Source organism: Pyxicephalus adspersus, chromosome 11, assembly GCF_032062135.1.
Source record: "Pyxicephalus adspersus chromosome 11, UCB_Pads_2.0, whole genome shotgun sequence".
In the NCBI taxonomy this organism is placed as follows: domain Eukaryota; kingdom Metazoa; phylum Chordata; class Amphibia; order Anura; family Pyxicephalidae; genus Pyxicephalus; species Pyxicephalus adspersus.
The window spans coordinates 37341600-37361109 of record NC_092868.1 but is presented as its reverse complement, the minus strand read 5'-3'; the positions used below and the strand labels follow the sequence as shown (position 1 = coordinate 37361109).

The window sequence follows — 19510 nt, the reverse complement described above, 5'->3', positions numbered from 1 at the left end:
CCTCCTGGGTTTCATAGCGTACAGTGATGCTATACATAGTGTTTTATGTGAATTACTTTAATCAGCTCTGGAAAACAATTCAATGAGATTACATAAATAATGAATTAATTACAAATACCGCTAAGAGTGAATTCTGAATCATGGTGGATGCTTATCTCTGAGATAGAATGTATGTACTGTAAAGAAGGTCCTTTGCAAAATGTTTTTTATGCTATATCTTGTATAATTTTGTATATAATATTATAAGTATATATATTGTTGATTTGTTAACCAGTTATACAGAAAGAGATCGGTGCATACAGCAGACTGCAATATAAAATAGAACTAGCCCTTATATCATCTCGACTTACAAAGTTAATTCACATTCTATAATACAAAACCACACATTTTGCAATTAAAATAAAACAGCCCCCAAAACAGCTCCTGGCACTTTACTCTGCTATGGAATAATTGAACAGTAATAGGACAATGTCAATGACACTCTGTAGTAACATTTATCCCTATCAGTTCTAGCTGTAGATGTAGTACTATAGTTCTAAGAAAATAATGTTTGTCCTGCAGAACCCAATTATAGGAGTATCTGTATTTACATTTTTGTCTTAGTCTTCATTTAAAGCAATACAAATACTTGTTGATTCCTCCAGAAATGCCCACCTAATGTAGCTTTCTGTGGTAGTGTTGTTTGCAACAATTGTGTTCTGCTCTTGAATTCAGGGCAGACTTGCCCCTTTCTTGTAGTCTGTGTCTGCTGCACTACAGCAGGGTGAAAATTTTTGTAAGTGGCCTGGTTATCAACTTTGTCACTGCTGATTGACAGGCCTGTAGTTTATTATTCAGCACCAGGTCAAACTTTGCCCTGCTTTATAGATTGACAGAACTGCTTCTGCTCCTGAAAGCCTCCCACTGTGAACTGCAGTGTCTCGGTGGTTTGAGACACACGGAATGGAGAATTCAACTATTGTTGAAAGAAAAATCTATGTTTATTTTATAAGGTTTGTGCATCACAAGGTAGCTTGATTAGTTTAGAAATAACTTAACTATCCCTTATGTAATACATTTAAACATACAGCAAGACTGCCATAGTGGATCTTTAACTGTTCGTTTTTTCACCTACAATATATTTATGTGACCTGAGGCATCATTTAGGCCTTAGCAACATGAATGTAAAATGGAAATCAGTATGGAAAACGTATACATAAAAGCCTGTAAAAACAAAGTTTCACTGATATATGTTGGATACTTTATCATATACATACCATATACATATTAGATATGGGGATACTTTATCTTAAGTGATGACAAAGTTATTGCTGAATAAACATATTGGAAAAAAGACATTTTTTTCACCATAAGTTGTTTAAAGGTTCATGCAAAACTTGTAACAACCAGACCCAGACTAGCAGTTGGTCCTATATGGATTATACCAGATCAAACTTATTATAGTAGCTGCTTAAAAAAATGCATGTGTTTTTGTTTAATGAACATTGCACACATTGGTATTTTTAGCTGTAAAAAGTTCAGATTTAGCGATAGAAAAGAATAGACTTATAATTCCCCGCCAACACTGACTTATCAGGTAGTAGAACTATTGCAAGAATTTTTCTTGGCTTCCTCACTCATAACCTCATCACTCGCATGGCTCCAAGACTTTTCTAGATCTTCCCTGACTCTCTGGAATGGTTTTTCTCGTCCTATTCGGCTTTCTGCTCATTTAAAATAGCACTCAAAACCCATTTTTTCAAACCTGCCTACCCATATTCTTCTGCTACATATCTCCCCCCTAGTGTGTGTTACTTCCCCCACCTACTAGATTGTAAGCTCTTTGGGACAGGGTCCTCTCCTCCTCCTGTGTATATCTGTAATTTGCAACCCCTGTTCAATGTACAGCGCTGCATAATATGTTGGCGCTATATAAATCCTGTTGATTTTAATAATGATTCCGTGTATTTATAACTCCTGCTTCTTTAATGTGGCGCAGCAGGCTGCAACTGATTTGTACAGGTCTGCAACAGATTTACTACAGACGATAAGAGAGAATGTCATTCAAAAGAGATGCACAGTTAAGAAGTGATCAGAAGCAGAGTATTCTCTGTGGTACAGTGCTACTTTAGAGCAAAAGTGAAGGAATTTATTACTAAAAAAATTAAAAAATTAAATTATAGCCAAAAAGAAAGAAAAAGAAGGAAGAGTTTTTTTTTTGGCAGTCATACAGTGATATTTACCAATAGATTACTCAGAGTTGGACACAATGGCCCTGATTTATTAAAGTTCTCCAAGGCTAGAGAGAATACACTTTCAACAGTGGGGCTGGGTGAACCAGCAAACCTGGAATGGATTTGCTCCAGGATTGAAAACATTTGCTAACAAATAACCTGACTTTTAGGAAATCCGTTCCAGGTTTGCTGGTTACCTAGCTTCACTGATGAAAGTGTATTCTCTCCAGCCTTGGAGAACTTTAATAAATCAGGGCCAATGTATGGTGACTGCTATCTAAACAGAGTTCACCTAATCTATAAATATAGGTGAAAAGTAACAATTCATTGAGGAAATGATTTACAGCATAGAGCAGCACACTTGTGCTGACATGTTTTGTCAATAAGTCTTCATCAGGGGAGAACAGAGACTTATACTGATAAATACAGAAAAAATACCAAAGGAGATTTTTTTTTCAAATTTAAATGTGCAAAATTGGTGTTACATAATAAATATGACAAATCAGCTAAAAACTAATTAATCTCATACGCAGTTTATAATTACATAAAGGACATAGATTAATTAAAACACATATTAAATTATTTGTTGATCAAGATGATCATTTTTCCACTAAGTTTAGGTAGTGATACTGAAATGTGATTGAGTATTTAGTTTTTTTTTATATACAATGTACTTGAATTGTTGATTAGACGACAAGTGCGCTGCTGTATGCTCGAACTATTGTAAACCGTTTCCTCAATTGTTACTTTTGGCCTATACATAGGCCAAAAGTAACAACTCCAATTACGGAGTAATCTATAAGTAGATATCACTGTGCAACTGCCATTCTTTTTTGCCTAATACAACCTTGGGGACTTGGCAATCAGTATTACCGTAGTGGGAAATCTTACTATACAATTTCTTGTTTCACAATGTAACTATAGTAAATCTGTCTCAATGTGCAATGGAATATTTAACTGTTCCCCAGTATGTTTTATATTAGTGTTATTATTGATGGAGAAACATTGTAACAGTTGAGATGTATTTAAATACACATTTCAGCTTTAGATGGTGGCTGCTGAAATCCAGTGTCCATACCCTGTAATTCATGTGTACTTAACTGTGTACTCAACTTTTAATTAATATCCAACTTTTGTAAACTGCTTTATGTTATAAGTTTGAGGAAAGGGGAATAGTAGTCATATCAGGAGAGCAGCCAAGTGCTTCTTCATAGGTGCAGAATGGTGCCTGAGGCTTGACTTCTAGGGACAAGCCATGTGTTACTTTTAGGATCAATAAATGAAAAAAATGAGTGAAAACATATTTATAAAAATGACAAAGGAAATTAATGCAGCCGCCACATCTAAGGACTAGTATTCCACAATATATTATGATTTTGTTCTTGGTTTTGGAGATGCTTTCCCTTGCTGATTGTGTGTCTGCATAGTCATCATCATTTTTAATATGTGTTTCAATCGTATTATCTGTCTAAAGCTACGTACACACTTCCAATAATTATCGTTGGTAAACGAACGACGAACGATCCTGCACGATATCGGCGAACGATCGTATAGCACCGATCCTGTACATGCAGATAACAACACGATCGTTCGCAGATATTGTACACACGATAGATGCGATCGTTTGAACGATACAGGAAGTGACGTGCACCACAGGAAGTGAACGAACGTTCGTTCATCACGCATGCTCAGACCATGGACGATCAATGAACGACCGTACACACGATAGATGGTAAACGATCGTCGTCCAATCCGATCCGCCGGTCCGGTCGTTCATTTCCAGCGACTATTCTCGTTCGCCGGCGTCGTTGGTTACTTTTTTTACGAACAATTTTTGACCAATCGATCGTTCGTCGTTCGTTCGTCGTTCATTTCCAACGATAAAAATTGGAAGTGTGTACGCAGCTTTAGCCATTGACTGCGTCTTTGGTTTAACATTTTGCTGTGTAATAATGTTCTTTCTGTTACACACAGGCAGGTGGACAGAAGACATCAATGTATGCTGTCAAAGTGCTTGCTGTGTGTGCCAAAGAAGACACCCAGGCATGTAAAGATGTCATCAAGTGTGACAAAAGTAAGTTGTATTTATGGGTATTGTTACCTTGGAGAACTCATAAACTAAAACTTGTTAGATTTCTTTTGTAACATGTTTATTCAGTTATCAAAGAATGCAAGAAAATATGTGATACATGAGAATACCAGCTCTTAGTACAGTACACATCTACATCTGACATACAGGTAGGTGAAAGGATGACTGACATTCTTAAATAAATATCAGTCAGTACATTAAAGACCTTTATTGTAAACAATGAGAGTACTCTTAAGTGGTGTCCAACCCCAAGGGAAGGGTTAGGGCTTACCTTGTATTGTTTTATTAATATTATTACTATTAATAATATTGTTATTATCATTATTAATATTAATAATAATAATAATAATAATAATAATAATATTAAGATTTATAAAGCGTCTGTCGCAGTCCTGTACAATAAATATGGGTTGCAAATGACAGACGAATACAGACAGTGACACAGGAGAAGAATACCCTGCCCCGAGGAGCTTACAATCTAGGAGGTGGGGGAAGTCTCACACAATAGGAGGGGAGATATGAAGTGATGGGAAGTAGTGAGGGTTTAAGAGATGGGAGCAGACGGGTAGGCAAGATTGAAGAAATGGGTTTTGAATGCTCTTTTAAATGAGCAGAAGGTAGGAGCAAGCCGAATAGGACAAGGAAGACCATTCCAGAGGGTCGAGTGGTTGAGGAGGTTATGAGTGAGGAAGTCATTAGTAGGTCATTGGAGGAGCGGAGAGAGCAGCTGGGGGAGTATTTTTCTACCAAGCCTGAAAGGTACGTTGGACAAGATTTGTGGAGGGATTTAAAGGCAAAACACATGAGCTTGAATATGATTCCCAGATGGCATGGAAGCCAATAAGGAGAACTAGAAAGAGATTTATTGGTGTAATCATAGTTTTATAAATTGAGATATAACAACCAACAACAAGCTACACAGTTAGGCATAATGTACACATCAGATCCACTGGCAAACTTGTGCTTTACCATCCAGTTTTGGCTAAAAATTGAGACCTATTTCATACTACAATCACACTGACATCCAGAAATATTTAAAAAGTACCCTTGCACTGTATTGGCCCATATTGGCCTTTAGTAATCTTCCAGAACACACCCATCTTATATCAATGAATTATCATTCACTGCTCTTTTGCAGAGCTATGAGCATTTTTGCGATCTGATGCAACCAGCTCTGTTGAATAGTTTGTCCCCTGCTGGGCTCTTTGGTTCCTCTCATCAGCCCTTACATCACCATTTGGTTCTGTAGTGACATAGTAGGTGGTAGGAGAAACCAGTAAAAGGACATACTGTCTAACACATCTGGGAGTGTCAGAGGGTGCATGCCAGACAGAGATGTATTTAACTAATATGTATATGGTGCTACTGCTTGGAGTGGCAGCCTATTATGAATAACCTGTATTGCATATCGTGCAGACATATTACGTAGCACTTTACAAAGTCCATAGTCATGTCACTAGCTGTCCCTCAAAGGGGCTCACAATCTAAAGTCCCTATCATAGTCATACTGTATGTCTTTAATACAGCCTAAAGCCATTTGTGGGGAAGCAAAGTACCCTAACTGCATGTTTTTGGAATGTGGGAGGAAACCGGAGTACTCTGGGAAAACCCACATTAACATGAGAACCTGCAACTTGGGACCTAGTGCTGCAAATGTCAGAGTGCTATCATCTGAGCCACAATGCTGCCCTAATGACAGAGTTGCTTTAAATATATGTTATGGTTGCCACATCAGATCCAGGCAACACAGTTGCCAAGGTGCCAAGTGCATTATACACTGGTTTGTTTAGGGTTAAAAGTGGGGACAATGAAACGATCTAAATGTGGATATAGTCATTATTTTCCATTCAACTTTACTACACAGCATTTAATGTTCATTAGCAAAGTAAGATTTCAAATAAATCAAGTAATTGCAGAATTTCTAATTAATTATTGAACAGATCAGTTTGACTTTCTGACCCTGCTAATCTCCATCATTTTGTGTCAGATAACAATGGGATTGCATATTAAACAACATGACTTATCTTCAGTTTTTATTTTTTACATTTAACCTTGTGCAGGATGTTAGTAAAAAGACTGCAATGAGCAGTACTGGGATATTTGAAACAGACTGTGAAAAATAGAATTTGGAAGACATGATCCACAAAGGAGTTTCATAATTATAGCGTGTGTTGTTGTAGTTACTGGCATGATCCCATCATATGGATACGCAGCCTATGTCTCTCCAACTGGTTTTAAATTATGTTTGCCCACATGCTTTGCTAACCCACTCAGCTGTCATAGCATCTTCCCAGCATGTTTTGTCTGACAGTGCTGAATAGATACTGGGGGAGAACAGCTTGCTTGTCCATTCGCTACGGTACGAGCGATCACAGCTATTGCACTAGTTATCTTCTTGAAGGAGTGAAATAAAAAACTTTTTTTGTAAAAACATCAAAGCTTCAAATATTTTCTTCACTTTATTATTTACTATAGAGGCATAAGTAATACTTCCCTTAAAGAAATCTAATATTGGGCAACTAATTTCAAAACAACAGCAATAACTAAGTTATTAACTAACTTTAGGTATGTGTAGAGAGATTTTTTTTTTTTTTTAATAAATTTGGATATAGTGGCTGGCGCATATGCCCATCATTGTCGCCAAGACAGAAAATTATTGGAAAGCCAAAAATTTAGAGACACAAGACAAGACAGGGGAGATAACCAGCCAACAGTGGACAATGTGTCAGTGATTCGTATTATACTCCCTTTGCAGAAATTTCCTATTTTTCCTTGGGGTCTGTTCCCACTCTGACTCAATTTTTAAAATGCAGCTGTTGCCATTTCTGCTGCATTTTGCATTAGAGCAGCCATACTGCCCCCCAATCCTGCTACCTCAACTTATATTCAAAAATGCCATGAGATACTTCTGTAGCAGAAACCTTTTAAATGGAACCTTGTAGCTGCTAACTTTATTATTACATTTCTAGACATTTGATCACAAGAACTTTGCTGCAGGGGGGAAAACAGTTGAGATTCTCCATGGGATTATTAGGATCTGCATGAAGTCTAATAATGATAAATAAAATTTGTATTTTCAGAACATAACTAAGTTTTATTTCATATTAATATATTATTAGAAGGTTATTTCGTACATAAATATTAGCATTCTCAAACTGTGTGTTTTAGTATTTGTGTATATTTGTGTATATACTCATCATAATGGGTGTTAGATGACAAGGTATAAACCAAGAAACAAATCTCCTGTGATAGAATGGAAACTTTTTATAATCTATTGCTGCATAGGCTTTATTAAAAAAGTACTAAAGGTGTCATTTTCCGCAGTGTTGTATACAGTATAAATAAATGTATTTATTTTTGCACATATCAGTAAGATGACATTTTGATATATATAAAAATATAACTATGTCTTGAGCCAACAGATTGTGAATGAGACCCAACCATACACAAATGGGTACATAATGCAAAAGTTCTCATTTTTTACAACAAATAATATTATTAATATTATTATTATTATATGTGGTATTATTACATGTACTGTCTTAGGCTGTGTACACACGTAACACTTTTGTCGTTTTAAAGGATCCTTCATGATCCTTTCCAACGACAAAAGACCGAAAGGTGCATGAACGAGTGCTGTACATACAACACCGTTCTGCTCTATGGAGAGGCATATTTTAGACAGGGCTTTCATTTCTTTTTCCGTGGCTGAACAGACTGGTGGAGGACCAAGAATACTTCTGTAATAAAGTGAACCCACATATTCACTTTTAAAGTTGGCTATAGACTTTAATAGATTTCATCTTGATGTTATCTTAGAGGTGGATTCTAAGTTATTTTTCGTGTCTCTGGCTTACACCTCTTTTTTTTTAAATTGTACACATGCTTTATATATATATATATATATATATATATATATATATATATATATATATATGTGTGTGTATGTGTGTGTGTTTTGACTTGTTATTCAACAAAAGTAAATAAATTGATTTCTTTTTTTTTTAAGAATTTAGCACTTTGGTAAACCTATTACAATCTGAAGATGAGATCATTGTTGGGAATACAGCTCTTTGCTTGGGATGTTGTTTTTCTGTACCAGGAGCAGCTTCATCCCTCCTCCAGACGAATATCTTTAAGCTACTGCTGACCCATGCTGGTGGTGATGCCAAGAGGTCCTCTGTGCAGCAAAATGCAGCCATAGCACTGGGGAAGCTGTGCTCTGCGGAGCCAAGGTAACAGATGCTTGTATTATCTAGCAGAAAAGAAAATGAATAATTCCACAGCTGGTTTAATAGTTCCTAAAGCACAGAACACAGCGTTTTTTTTAGTTTAGTTGAATTACAATGACAGGTTGTTTCAGGTTAGTTTATTCGAATAAAAAGAACTGTAAAACGCTTACTTTTGATCTTCAGGTAAAATGTAAAACTTTGTAAAAATGTAAGTAAAACAATGCAACAGTGAGGTGCAAAGTGTTCTGTACACACTATACACTAATTACTTTACAGCACTGATTTTTGACACTGGAGTATCAGCTTCTCTTTATTTGAACACTTGAAATAAATGGTTTCATGTTTGGCCCTGGCTAGTGATGAAAAGCAAAGCTGCTACAATTCAGTTTAAGTGAAGTTTGTCAAATTGTTCAGATGTTTGTCAAGCCCAAAGTCTAGAAGTCTGAATCTGGATACAAAATTTTGACAGTGTTCAAGGTTAATAACAATAGGCAAGCTATTGTTGAACAGGGTATGTGGAGTTGGGCACTGTCATGCAGGGACATGCAAAAAAAAAAAGCCTTGCAGTGGGGGCTCATACAGATTTAAGAGCAATCATGTATTTGATTTAAAGAATAAATGCACTTTTATTTATCCCCCCCCCCCCACACTCCAAACTGACCAAACCTAACTCTCCCTCCACAGTTACTTACTTACTGCTTTTCAAAGAGCCACACTCCTGCATTTGTTTCCGCTGGTGCGGGTTTTCTCTCCATGCAGCCCCATAGACTATTATGGGCTGTTTCTCAAGTTAAATGTTGAACATTATGTGGTCTGATGTGGTACAACAAGGAACACTGTACTTCTGCTGCCCTTCATTTTCTAGTCATCTAGGCTGCATGTCTGGATAAGGATATGCCTGCTTGTGTTTAATGAACTCTTCTGTTTTGTAAACCAAACTAATGTAGCAAACAGGAGGGTTTATCAGGGTATTATTACACTGTAATTTCATTCCTTATATATTTGCTTTAATATTTAGGGATGTCAAAGTATTAAACATGATCTGGGTAGTGGTTATTGTATAACAATTCCACATACAAAGGGTCCAAAATGCAGATATGGGTCATATGGGTAAATACCAGATAACTGATGTGCCAATGGGTTGTCACACCTACTGCTTCCTTTCTAGAGCTTTACCAAATTAAATCCCCACCCGCCGGCCAATCAGGAAATAGCCTATAAATTGCCCTTAGCGGCTTAGCTGGCTCTCATACAGCACTCAGCATTCGTGCAATTTGTCTCCACTAGTGCCGATTCCCCTAGTTCAGCTCCTTTGCTACTCATTGTCTCCCAGTCTTTTGTTTTCCTGCCTGTTCCCTTATGCTGTTCAAATGTTCCCATGTCTTAAGTGAACCCTCGTCTCCAATGCCTCTTTTGTCTCATGTGTTCCTCTGTGTCTCTGGTGACTCTTGTGTCACCTGTGGCTCCTGTCGCTTCCTGTGTCTCCTGTGTTCCCGTGTTTGCCGTGACCCTGCGTCACCAGTGTCTTTTTTTTGGTTATCTGGTTCCTGACCCCTGGCTTGGTTCCTGACCTCTCTTGCTTGATGCTTGCCTCAACTCCGGCCTTCCTTGACTAATCTCCTGCCTAGTGATTCTGTATCACACTTTGTTCTGCCAACCTTGGTGTGCCTAAGGGCAGCAGCCTTCAGCTCAACATTCTCACCACTAAAGACACTAGAGAAGAGAAGCCTGGTGCTTAGATTTTGCACCTTAGCCTTTCTTGGGGCTCACACCACTATTGTGCAAGCAATATTCCCCCCTAGAGGCTCTGTCCCTCCATGCATGGCATAACTTTTAAGTGATTGGACTGGGATAGCGTCCTGGTTAGGATTCAAACCAAGGATCCAGCCCTGCAGAGGACAGAGTGGTAGCCACTGAGTCATACATGTCATTGGACAGATATCTAAATGATGATACCATATGTTTGTACAATCAAGTCTGCTACAGCTGGATAGATGGTTTCCAGGTCAAACTCAATGGGCCTGACTAAATAAAACTCTTTAAGACTGGGGAGGATGCACTTTCATCAGTGAAGCTGAGTGATGCAGCAAATCTGGAATGAATTTCTTAAAAGTCATTTGCTATTTGTGAGCAAATGTTTTCAATTCTGAACCAGATCCTTTCCAAGTTTGCTGGATCACCCAGCTTCACTGATGAAAGTGCATCCTCTCCAGCCTTGGAGAGCTTTAAAAAATCAGGCCCATTCTTCACAGTCCTAAAGCAAGAAATAAAACGCTTGTGATTGTACAACAGCGTTTGGATCCTTCTTTGTCACTGAATACCTGTGGTTTTGCTTAAAATCAACAAATGCATATAAAGTACAGTTGAGGCAATAGCTTTAAACACACAAAATGTCTGATAGTTCACCTCTACATGTGCTCAGTTGACTATCAGTATTTTAATACTTTATTTTAAGACTCAAATATGTACCTTTAACAAACCACACAGCAACAATTTTCAAGGGCAAATGATGTAATTCTGAAATTGCACATTTTGTGTCTTTTACTATAAATTTTTTGTATAGATTTTTTTATATGGGACCAGTCTAGTATGCTTCAAGCTAAAATATGGCTAATATGAATCAGAAAAAGCATTTTAGTAATAGTTTTCTTATTTTTTTTAGGTTCATGATACAACTTCGCGAACTTCATGGAATTGAAATTCTCAACTCTTGTATGAAATACATAAAATGATTAAACTTCTGTACCAGATACCTAGAAAGTATTAGTAGACAGGCTCTTTTACCTTAAAACCTTATATCGTAAAATTGAAAACTTGGCTGAGTTGTTAATGTCTCTCTTGTAGTAGATATCAGTTTTCAGTATTTATTATTTAATTTTCCAGGGTTTGCAGAATTTTTTTTTCAGTAGATGTTATCTACAATATTTACTATGCTAATATGATAAAATATGTTAAAGCCTGTACAAAAATATGTACAAATAAAGTATATTTTTGCAAGTTTTTTTTTGTTGCGTGTTGCATTGTGTTGCATCTTTAGTGAATACAACTGTTATGGGGCCAATGGGGTCAGTGGTATAAAGCAGTGATCGCCAACCTTTTCGGTCCCGTGGACCACTAAAATTACCGACTCCTGACGGCGCATGAGCGGAGATTCGGTTGTCACTCAAAGGGGAGAAACCTCCCTCATAGTGACATCATGATGTCATAACCCCGCCCACTCTCCGATCGAAGATCTGAGCCTGCGATGGAAGAGTGGGCTGGTTGTGTCCAGGGACACAAATGGCCCACTACCCTGACCCTGGGATTTGTACAGGGACGTGGTCTGCGGCTCTGACCCGTATGCCCTGCCAGCGGGGTACTTCTGACCCTGCTCGAGGGTGCACCGGCCAGAGCCGCGGACCACCCGTTGGCGACCGCTGGTATAAAGGATGCCCACTATTGTCTTTAAATACGAGTGGTGTGCTTCTAGTTTTGTAGTATAATCTAGAGAACAAGGCAGGTGTTTTCTGATTTTTTTTTTTTTGTTTTACATAGCCAGTAACATTAGACTTCCAATAATATTTAAACAAAATATATAGCCAAAATATTTTTTACAGTTCCTGATGGCAAAGTTGTTTGGATGTTTAAATTTAACATATTGAAGTGAAACTGCACTCAGTGGAGGGTGACTTTTGCCATAATTGGCACATATGCACAACATACTTGATGATTATGGCAGTCTTACCTGTTTACACTTGCAAATGTTTCACATTTTTTTTGTATGACAATTTTGTTTGCACAGCAGCAATAAGAGACCAACATTATAATTACCAAACTAAATCTGTACACGTTTTTATTACTCAACTAGGTCCAAACAATCAGGCATTTACCGTCTTGCTTTCATTTTGGCACTGTGATGAACCAACTTTCACTGTGATAAAATGTATTAAAACAAAGAAACATTAATATAAAACAACTATAAAACAGCAAAGGAAGGATAATAACCACACCAGAATACAGCATACTGACAATAAAAACACATTGTGCCTGATTTGTTAAAGCTCTCCAAAGCCGGAGAGGATACACTTTCCACAGGTAGGCTTGATTTCCTAAAAGGCAGTTGCTACTGTATTTGTTAGTAAATGTTTTAATCCTGACTAGATCCATTCCAGGTTTGCTGGATAATTTAACTTCACTGACAAAAGTGAATCCTCTCCAGCCTTGACGAGCTTTTATAAATCAGGCCCATTGTGCTTGATTTATTTAAGCTCTCCAAAGCAGGAAAGTATACACTTTTATCAGTGAAGCTGGGTGATTCAGCAAAACTGGAATGGATTTCTTAAAAGTCACTTGCTTTTTGCCAGCAAATGTTTTCAATCCTGGGCCAGATTCATTTCAGGTTTGCTGAATCACTCAGCTTCACTAATAAAAGTATATCCTCTCCAGCCTTGGATAGCTTTAATAAATCAGACACACTAAATTGGGCAGTGGGATTTTCTACTCCTACACCTTCATCTGAAATGTGTCTTCTTTCTCATACGAAGAACCTGTATGCCTATTGATATTGCTTCCTTTCTCTGATCATTCACTCACTGCCATAGCTCCATTTCCCAACAACCCCCCTCCTCACCAGTCTGCTCCAGTCAATTTACTCTTCTCCTTTGCAGTGCTCTTCTCAGGATGACCAATAATATTTTACTAGGATAGTCAATCAAGTGGTCCTGATTTACCACAACCCAAATACCCTCCAATCTACCCTAACATATCACTATCATCATAAAAGGAAATATTTTGTACAGGAGAAGCAGCTAGCACAATATTCCATTCTCTTTTTTTCAGTTTCTTACAGAATCATTTGCTACCCTGGAATGTGATACATCTAGGCTGTATTTTGTGAACGGGATACAAATAAGTCATAGGTTACCTTTATTATGTATGCCAGGGCATCAAAATAAAAAATTCTACCTGGGAATATGCCTAGAAAGAAAAACACTCAGGGGGAATAAGTAAAACAACAGTACATTAAAAGTTCTGCAGGACTTATAGAATTCCGTAAATTAGTCCTCTGAATTTAGAACATCGGTTTAATCATTCCAACAGCAAGACAAGCTGTGCAACAGGGAATGCAGGGCGGTGGCAATTTACCATCTGTAAGGCCAGCAGTACATTTTTTATAAAGTACGAAAATAAAAATGTGGACAGCCGCCCTCTCTTGTGGTTTATATGAATTTTTTTTCCCTGTAAAGTACATGGTGTAAGCAATGTTCTATACTACGGAGTTATTTCTACAGACTTCAAAAAATAATAGACTATGTGATAAAAAAAAATGTCTGTGGTCTTTTACCTTAGGCAGACTCATTCTTTGTTTTCTACCCATACCATGGTATTGAGGAACTTTTAGTATATGTGTATTAATAGAACGTAAACCATCAAAGTGGTGTTATTCTGGAATATCAAATATAATATGCCAAACAGTTAAATAAATAAAATAAAAATATTTGACTATGATCTAAAGATTTTATTGAAACCTGTGTTCCCCACTAATGATTAGGATAGAGCAGTTCGGGATCATAGGATTTCTACATCAGCTATGATTGGTCATATACAATCTAAAGTCTTCCTTCGCAAAAAAACTATTTCAACTTGCAAACAGCCACTGCAACCTTTAGATATCAGTATGCCACTGTTAAGGACTGCTGTTGTCTGATACAATTAATGTATTGAACATAAATTAATTGAGAAATTATAAAAGCTGATATACTCCTTATATAAGACCTTGTGCCTGATGTATTAAAGCTCTCCAAGGCTGGAGAGGATATACTTTCATCCAGTGAAGCTGGGTGATCCAGCAAAACCGGAATGGATCTGGTCCAGGATTCAAAACATTTGCTAGTAAATAGCAAATTACTTTGATAAAATCTATTCCAGATTTGCTGGAGAACCCAGATTCACTGATGAAAGTGTATCCTCTTCAGCCTTGTAGCTTTAAAAAATCAGGCCCCTTATATCAGACATAGGGTATATAATAAAAGCTTGGTAATTATTATATCTAAATGGTATCAGTTTTTTATTACACCCAGTAAATAATTTCAGTATTATAAATCAGTCCAGTTGCTTATGAGCTTTTTATATTTTCAATAATAAAGTGTGTACAACACAACATATCATGTTTGGTTATTTTGTGTACCTCCCAATAAAATCTAATTTTCTCTAGTGTATTTATTTCTACCATTTAGTTCATTTTCTTTAGGGTAATCCAATGTTTTGATAATGTTCCCTCTCAAATGGATCTATCTGTTAAAAAACATGATTTAATGAATATGTCATTGGTTGACAATAACAAATGGAAAACATTGCTTTTTTTTAAGCATCCCTGCAGTACAGCCTAAACACAATATGCAGTGCTCTCCTTGTGTAAAGTTACAGAGATCGTACTTTGACAAATGTTTCGAATAGTTGTGGAACAATAGTTGTGGCATTTTCTTTTGACTAAAAGCTGCTAAGAATCCAATGCTAATTCCTAATATAGAAAAAATGTCCAGCTTATTAGTCTCAAACCACTTTGAATATTATTCCTTATTATATTTCAGTAAAAAATTGACTGTAGGATGGCTCACATTTTATGAGATAACACTCGTGTTTTTTTGTCTTGCTTTTTTTTTGTGTTATTTTCCACACTGGCTTCTTATCAGATAATTCTCTTCTTTGAGGGCTTCTGTATTGTTGCCATGCAACCTTTGTTCTCGTGGAATTATTATAATAGATCTTTGCATTCCTTCCTTTATCATAATCATGTTTCAGTAGTTTTGAGCACTGTAACATAATACATCAGTATATTACCATTCGGGGCACGACACACAACCAACAATACACAGCTATTACACCTAGGATTCAAGATTCAAGAACTTCCGCTTAAAGAGATCTGTGTGCAGGGATTTTCGCATTCAATCAAATGTGCATTTTGGATAATTCAAACCAGTGAGCATGTAATATATATGGAAAATGCTCAGCTGAGAAAATGCGATTGTACAAAAAGGAAGGAAAAGTTTGCATTTTTCTGTCCAAAAAGTGAACTGAACTTCTGTGTTATAATTGGAAAAGTTTTTATGTGAGAATATATAAAAAGGTATAGAATTGTTAAAGATATAGAGCAGTGTTTCTCAACCTTTTTAACATGGAGGAATCCTTCAAATAAGTTTCAGGTCTTCAGAAAACTCCTGCTATAATAACTATATACACAACTGACAGTACATAAGTGTGGTGGTCAGTGGGAGGAATGCATCTTACATTTGATGGTTAGTGGGAAGAATGTCACCCTTACAGATACAGATTTACTTAAGTTGTTCACTTGTAATATGAACAAACTAATGTGCTTTATATGATGTTGAATACAACTTACCTTTGTTTGGCAAAAAAAACCCCAATCTTTTCTTCATCTTTATTTTCAAGTATTCCTGCTAGTGGGGTTGGCTAACTATGACGTGTCACAATATTAGAGGATAAGTAGACCCCTTTTTACCTTTCTACTACTCCTTTACAGATGGCCAAAAAGATCATTGGCGTCAGTAAACTGACGTGAGAGACACAAATTGATTGAGGAACCCATAGCAACCTCTGAAGAAACACTGGTTGATAAACACTGATGTAGAGAATTTCCTGATAGGTTTGTCTTAAGCAATTGAACTGATGGCACAGATGATGTAATTTCTGTCTAAAGAAAATCTAGAGGTGCATATGCATTTGTGTTGGTGTATGGGGGCTGTCCCCACACTACAACTACCTCTGCAATGGGGCTATTCCCACACCACAAATACCCTAGCAGTGGGGCTTATCCCTACCATACAACTACCCTTGCAATGGGGCTATTCCTACACTACAACTATCATAGCAATAGAGATATCCCCACATTACAACTACCCTAGCAGTGGGGCTATTCCCGCAATTCAACTACCTTAGCAATGGGGTTTATCCCTACACTACAACTACCCTTGCAATAGGGCTATCCCCACACTACATCCACCCTTGCAGTGGGGCTATTCCCACAATTCAACTACCCTAGCAATGGGGTTTTTGTCCCTACACTACAACTACCCTTGCAATGGGGGCTATCCAACACCACGCCTACCCTTGCAATGGGGCTATCCCTTCCTTACAACCATTCCTGTGATGTGGGTTATTTCTACACTGCATGGGTTAACTTCTTGCACATCTATTGAGTAGTAAAATGAGGAGGATATATAGAAGCATTGATGGGCCATAATAACTAAAAAGAAATTCAGGTATTATATAGGGATGAGGTTTATGTTTGAAGCAACTTGAGTTTAATACAATCCTTAGGTGTTTGCCATTCACTAAGTACTTAACTTTAAAGTGGTTGCCAAGGTAACAACTGTCTCCCAGCTGGTTATTTACTTTGCCGACCACTTTCTGAAGGGTGGAAACCCTGCTGCATCGCTGCACATACTAATTCCTATTGTGAACGTAGTTATAGTTTTATATAGTCATAGTTTTACATAACTTCAATAAGAATTACTCAGCCTAGCTGATTTATGTGCAATTCTTCTTCTTGCTCTCTGAACATCCTTACTCATACTTTCAGTAAATGCTGTTTCTTCCTCACAAAATATTTAATTTAGTCTGTTTTAACATAATCCCCCAGATTCAATAAAAATGAACAAAGCGATAATAAGAACTTAAATGGCCACTGCTTTGTGAATGCCAGCAACTCAGTACAAGGCAAAACTTTCAAAGTTTTAGAACCCCCTCCTGCTTGATGAATGTTCTTTAACCTTGTTGGCGGTTCATTTCTGTCTGGATTTATATGTATAAAAGTGGTAAATTGTTTTCATGAAAATTTATTTTACATTGTAGGCTTGTAATTCTTAGGCATAACTCACCGAAATATGTCCAATATTTAATAAATGTAATAATAAACTTGGAGAAGGTGCATAAATGAATCAAAAATACTGAAACCTGTAACATATAATATAATATAATGATTACTTTGTATTGGATTAAATATAGTTATTTTGTATTGAATCCAATACAAAATAATTTGAAATACCCACTACGCTCCCTCGCAAGCACGGGCGCACGCACCAACGTCACCGGGAACTCCTGGTGAACGTCAGCGCACCCACCGGGCACTGATCGGAGGAAGAGGACATGGCCAGAGGATGGGATCAGATGGCCAGGACACAAGAGGACGCCGACGGGACCATGTAAGTGTTTATTTTTTATGTTTTTAGCTACATTATATTTATGTTTTTAGCTTGGGGTTACCGCTTTCAGCATGTTTTTTTTACCCCAAGACACACTCGGGATTACCACTCAGGGGTTTAATTCCTTTTAAATATTTACTTAAGACAGATCCCAAGTCTTTCTTGTTGGCTTTGTTCTTACACGATTCATACGCCATGCAGGTGTGTGCCATAATCAATAAGTATGCTATGCATAATACGGCAGAAGTCCACCAACACCAACAGGACTGATCCTGGAAAGGTAAAAAATCTTATATAAGTTGCAATCTGTAACTATAGTGCTCAGTTCAGCGTTTTTGACATTCACCGGAGTGAACAGGCAGGTAAGAATACTTTATAGAACACTTGTCCCCTGCAATAATGCTCTGTCTGATCCACAATGTTTAAAAATGGAACTGTAGTTTCACTTAAAGGTGTATGCACACCAGGCTGGCAATGTGATTCTTAATAAAAGTCACAAAAGTTCCAGTTCACTGCCTGTTCTTTCTCATTATTAGTTGATATTTAGCCATTTGCTATCCCAGATCAGTTTTTATAATCAATAAGCATTTTTGTATTTGGTGTAAAAAAGAGATATGGTAACTTTTATATTGCTCCTTTTATTAAGAGCTGTACAGCAGATACAATTGGCTATTCACCATTCGAGGATTTGCTGGGATTTATCCAGAAATATTTTGACTGGCAGCAGAGACATGCTGTTCATCCCTTTTCCTAAATGTAATTTCTGCTTAACTCTCTGTGGGTACACACAGATGCCTTCTTGTATTGTTCACCACAGTTCAGTCTCCATATTGTGCTTGCAAAAAGCTGTACATATCTTGTTCCAAACGCGATAAATGACTCCACTACTCATGCGGATAGGAGTTGTAAATTGAAAACAGGGCCGATGTAAAAAACCGAGGAGACTACAACTGGAATGCGTGATACAATATTCCTTACACTTGAATCAATGCATATTGGAAGCGGCATCTACATTTATATCTGAAGTCAATTTGCAGATTTATATCCAAGGATCTGAATGCAGTTTGTGTAAACAACAACGTGCTGGAGTTTTCTGATGAATGATATATTCATCCATTTTTTATTCATCCAGTGTACTATTCAATGATACTTGCAGTAATATAACTGCAGCCCAAGGTGGTCCTTATGATTTGAATTACCAATGTTTGATAAATCACACTGGGATACCCTGTACTTGACTATTATTTGCTAATATTTGACTACTATTTCCATTGTGGATGCCGCCATCTTCTTTTATCTCCTTTTCCTGGTTTTCCTGCAGCCAACCTGATTGGACGGGTCAGAATGGTGTGACTTTATTTAGTTCTGGCAGCAGCAGGGAATGCTGAGATACCTTGCATATCCTGACATGGCAAGTAGATTTTATTGCAGAAGGGACATCGCTGCTTGAAGTGGACCTATCACCACAATTCTTACGTTATATAGAAAGGTAGATAAATTATCTATATATTGTAAAAATTATTTTTTTTTTCATTAAATGCCTTGATGGGAGACTGAATGAGAACTCAGAGCCTCCTGGGATACATACGTTACGAATCCCAGAAAGCTTCCGACTGCTTCTTCTGAGCATGCTCAAAGACAGATCATACGCAGAAGGAGCTTTTCAGCCATTGAAAATAAAAGGTGCCAATCTCATGCATGTGAGTAGCAGCATGCAATGGTATATCTGTGCAGATTGGGTGACATAGCCAGGAGACAGTAGAAGAAGGAAAAAGA

General features: G+C 37.2%; 1 protein-coding gene across 1 annotated transcript in view; it reads left to right on the top strand.

Annotated features, from left to right (window-relative positions):
- Positions 1 to 11528, top strand: part of TTC12 (tetratricopeptide repeat domain 12) — a 64888-nt gene extending 53360 nt beyond the window's left edge. The window contains exons 20-22 of the mRNA XM_072426477.1: positions 4188 to 4287; positions 8312 to 8537; positions 11197 to 11528. Coding sequence (XP_072282578.1) covers positions 4188 to 4287; positions 8312 to 8537; positions 11197 to 11266 — 396 coding nt within the window. The 3' untranslated portion in view covers positions 11267 to 11528. The remainder of the gene's footprint in view (positions 1 to 4187; positions 4288 to 8311; positions 8538 to 11196) is intronic.
- The last annotated feature ends 7982 nt before the right edge of the window (positions 11529 to 19510 follow it).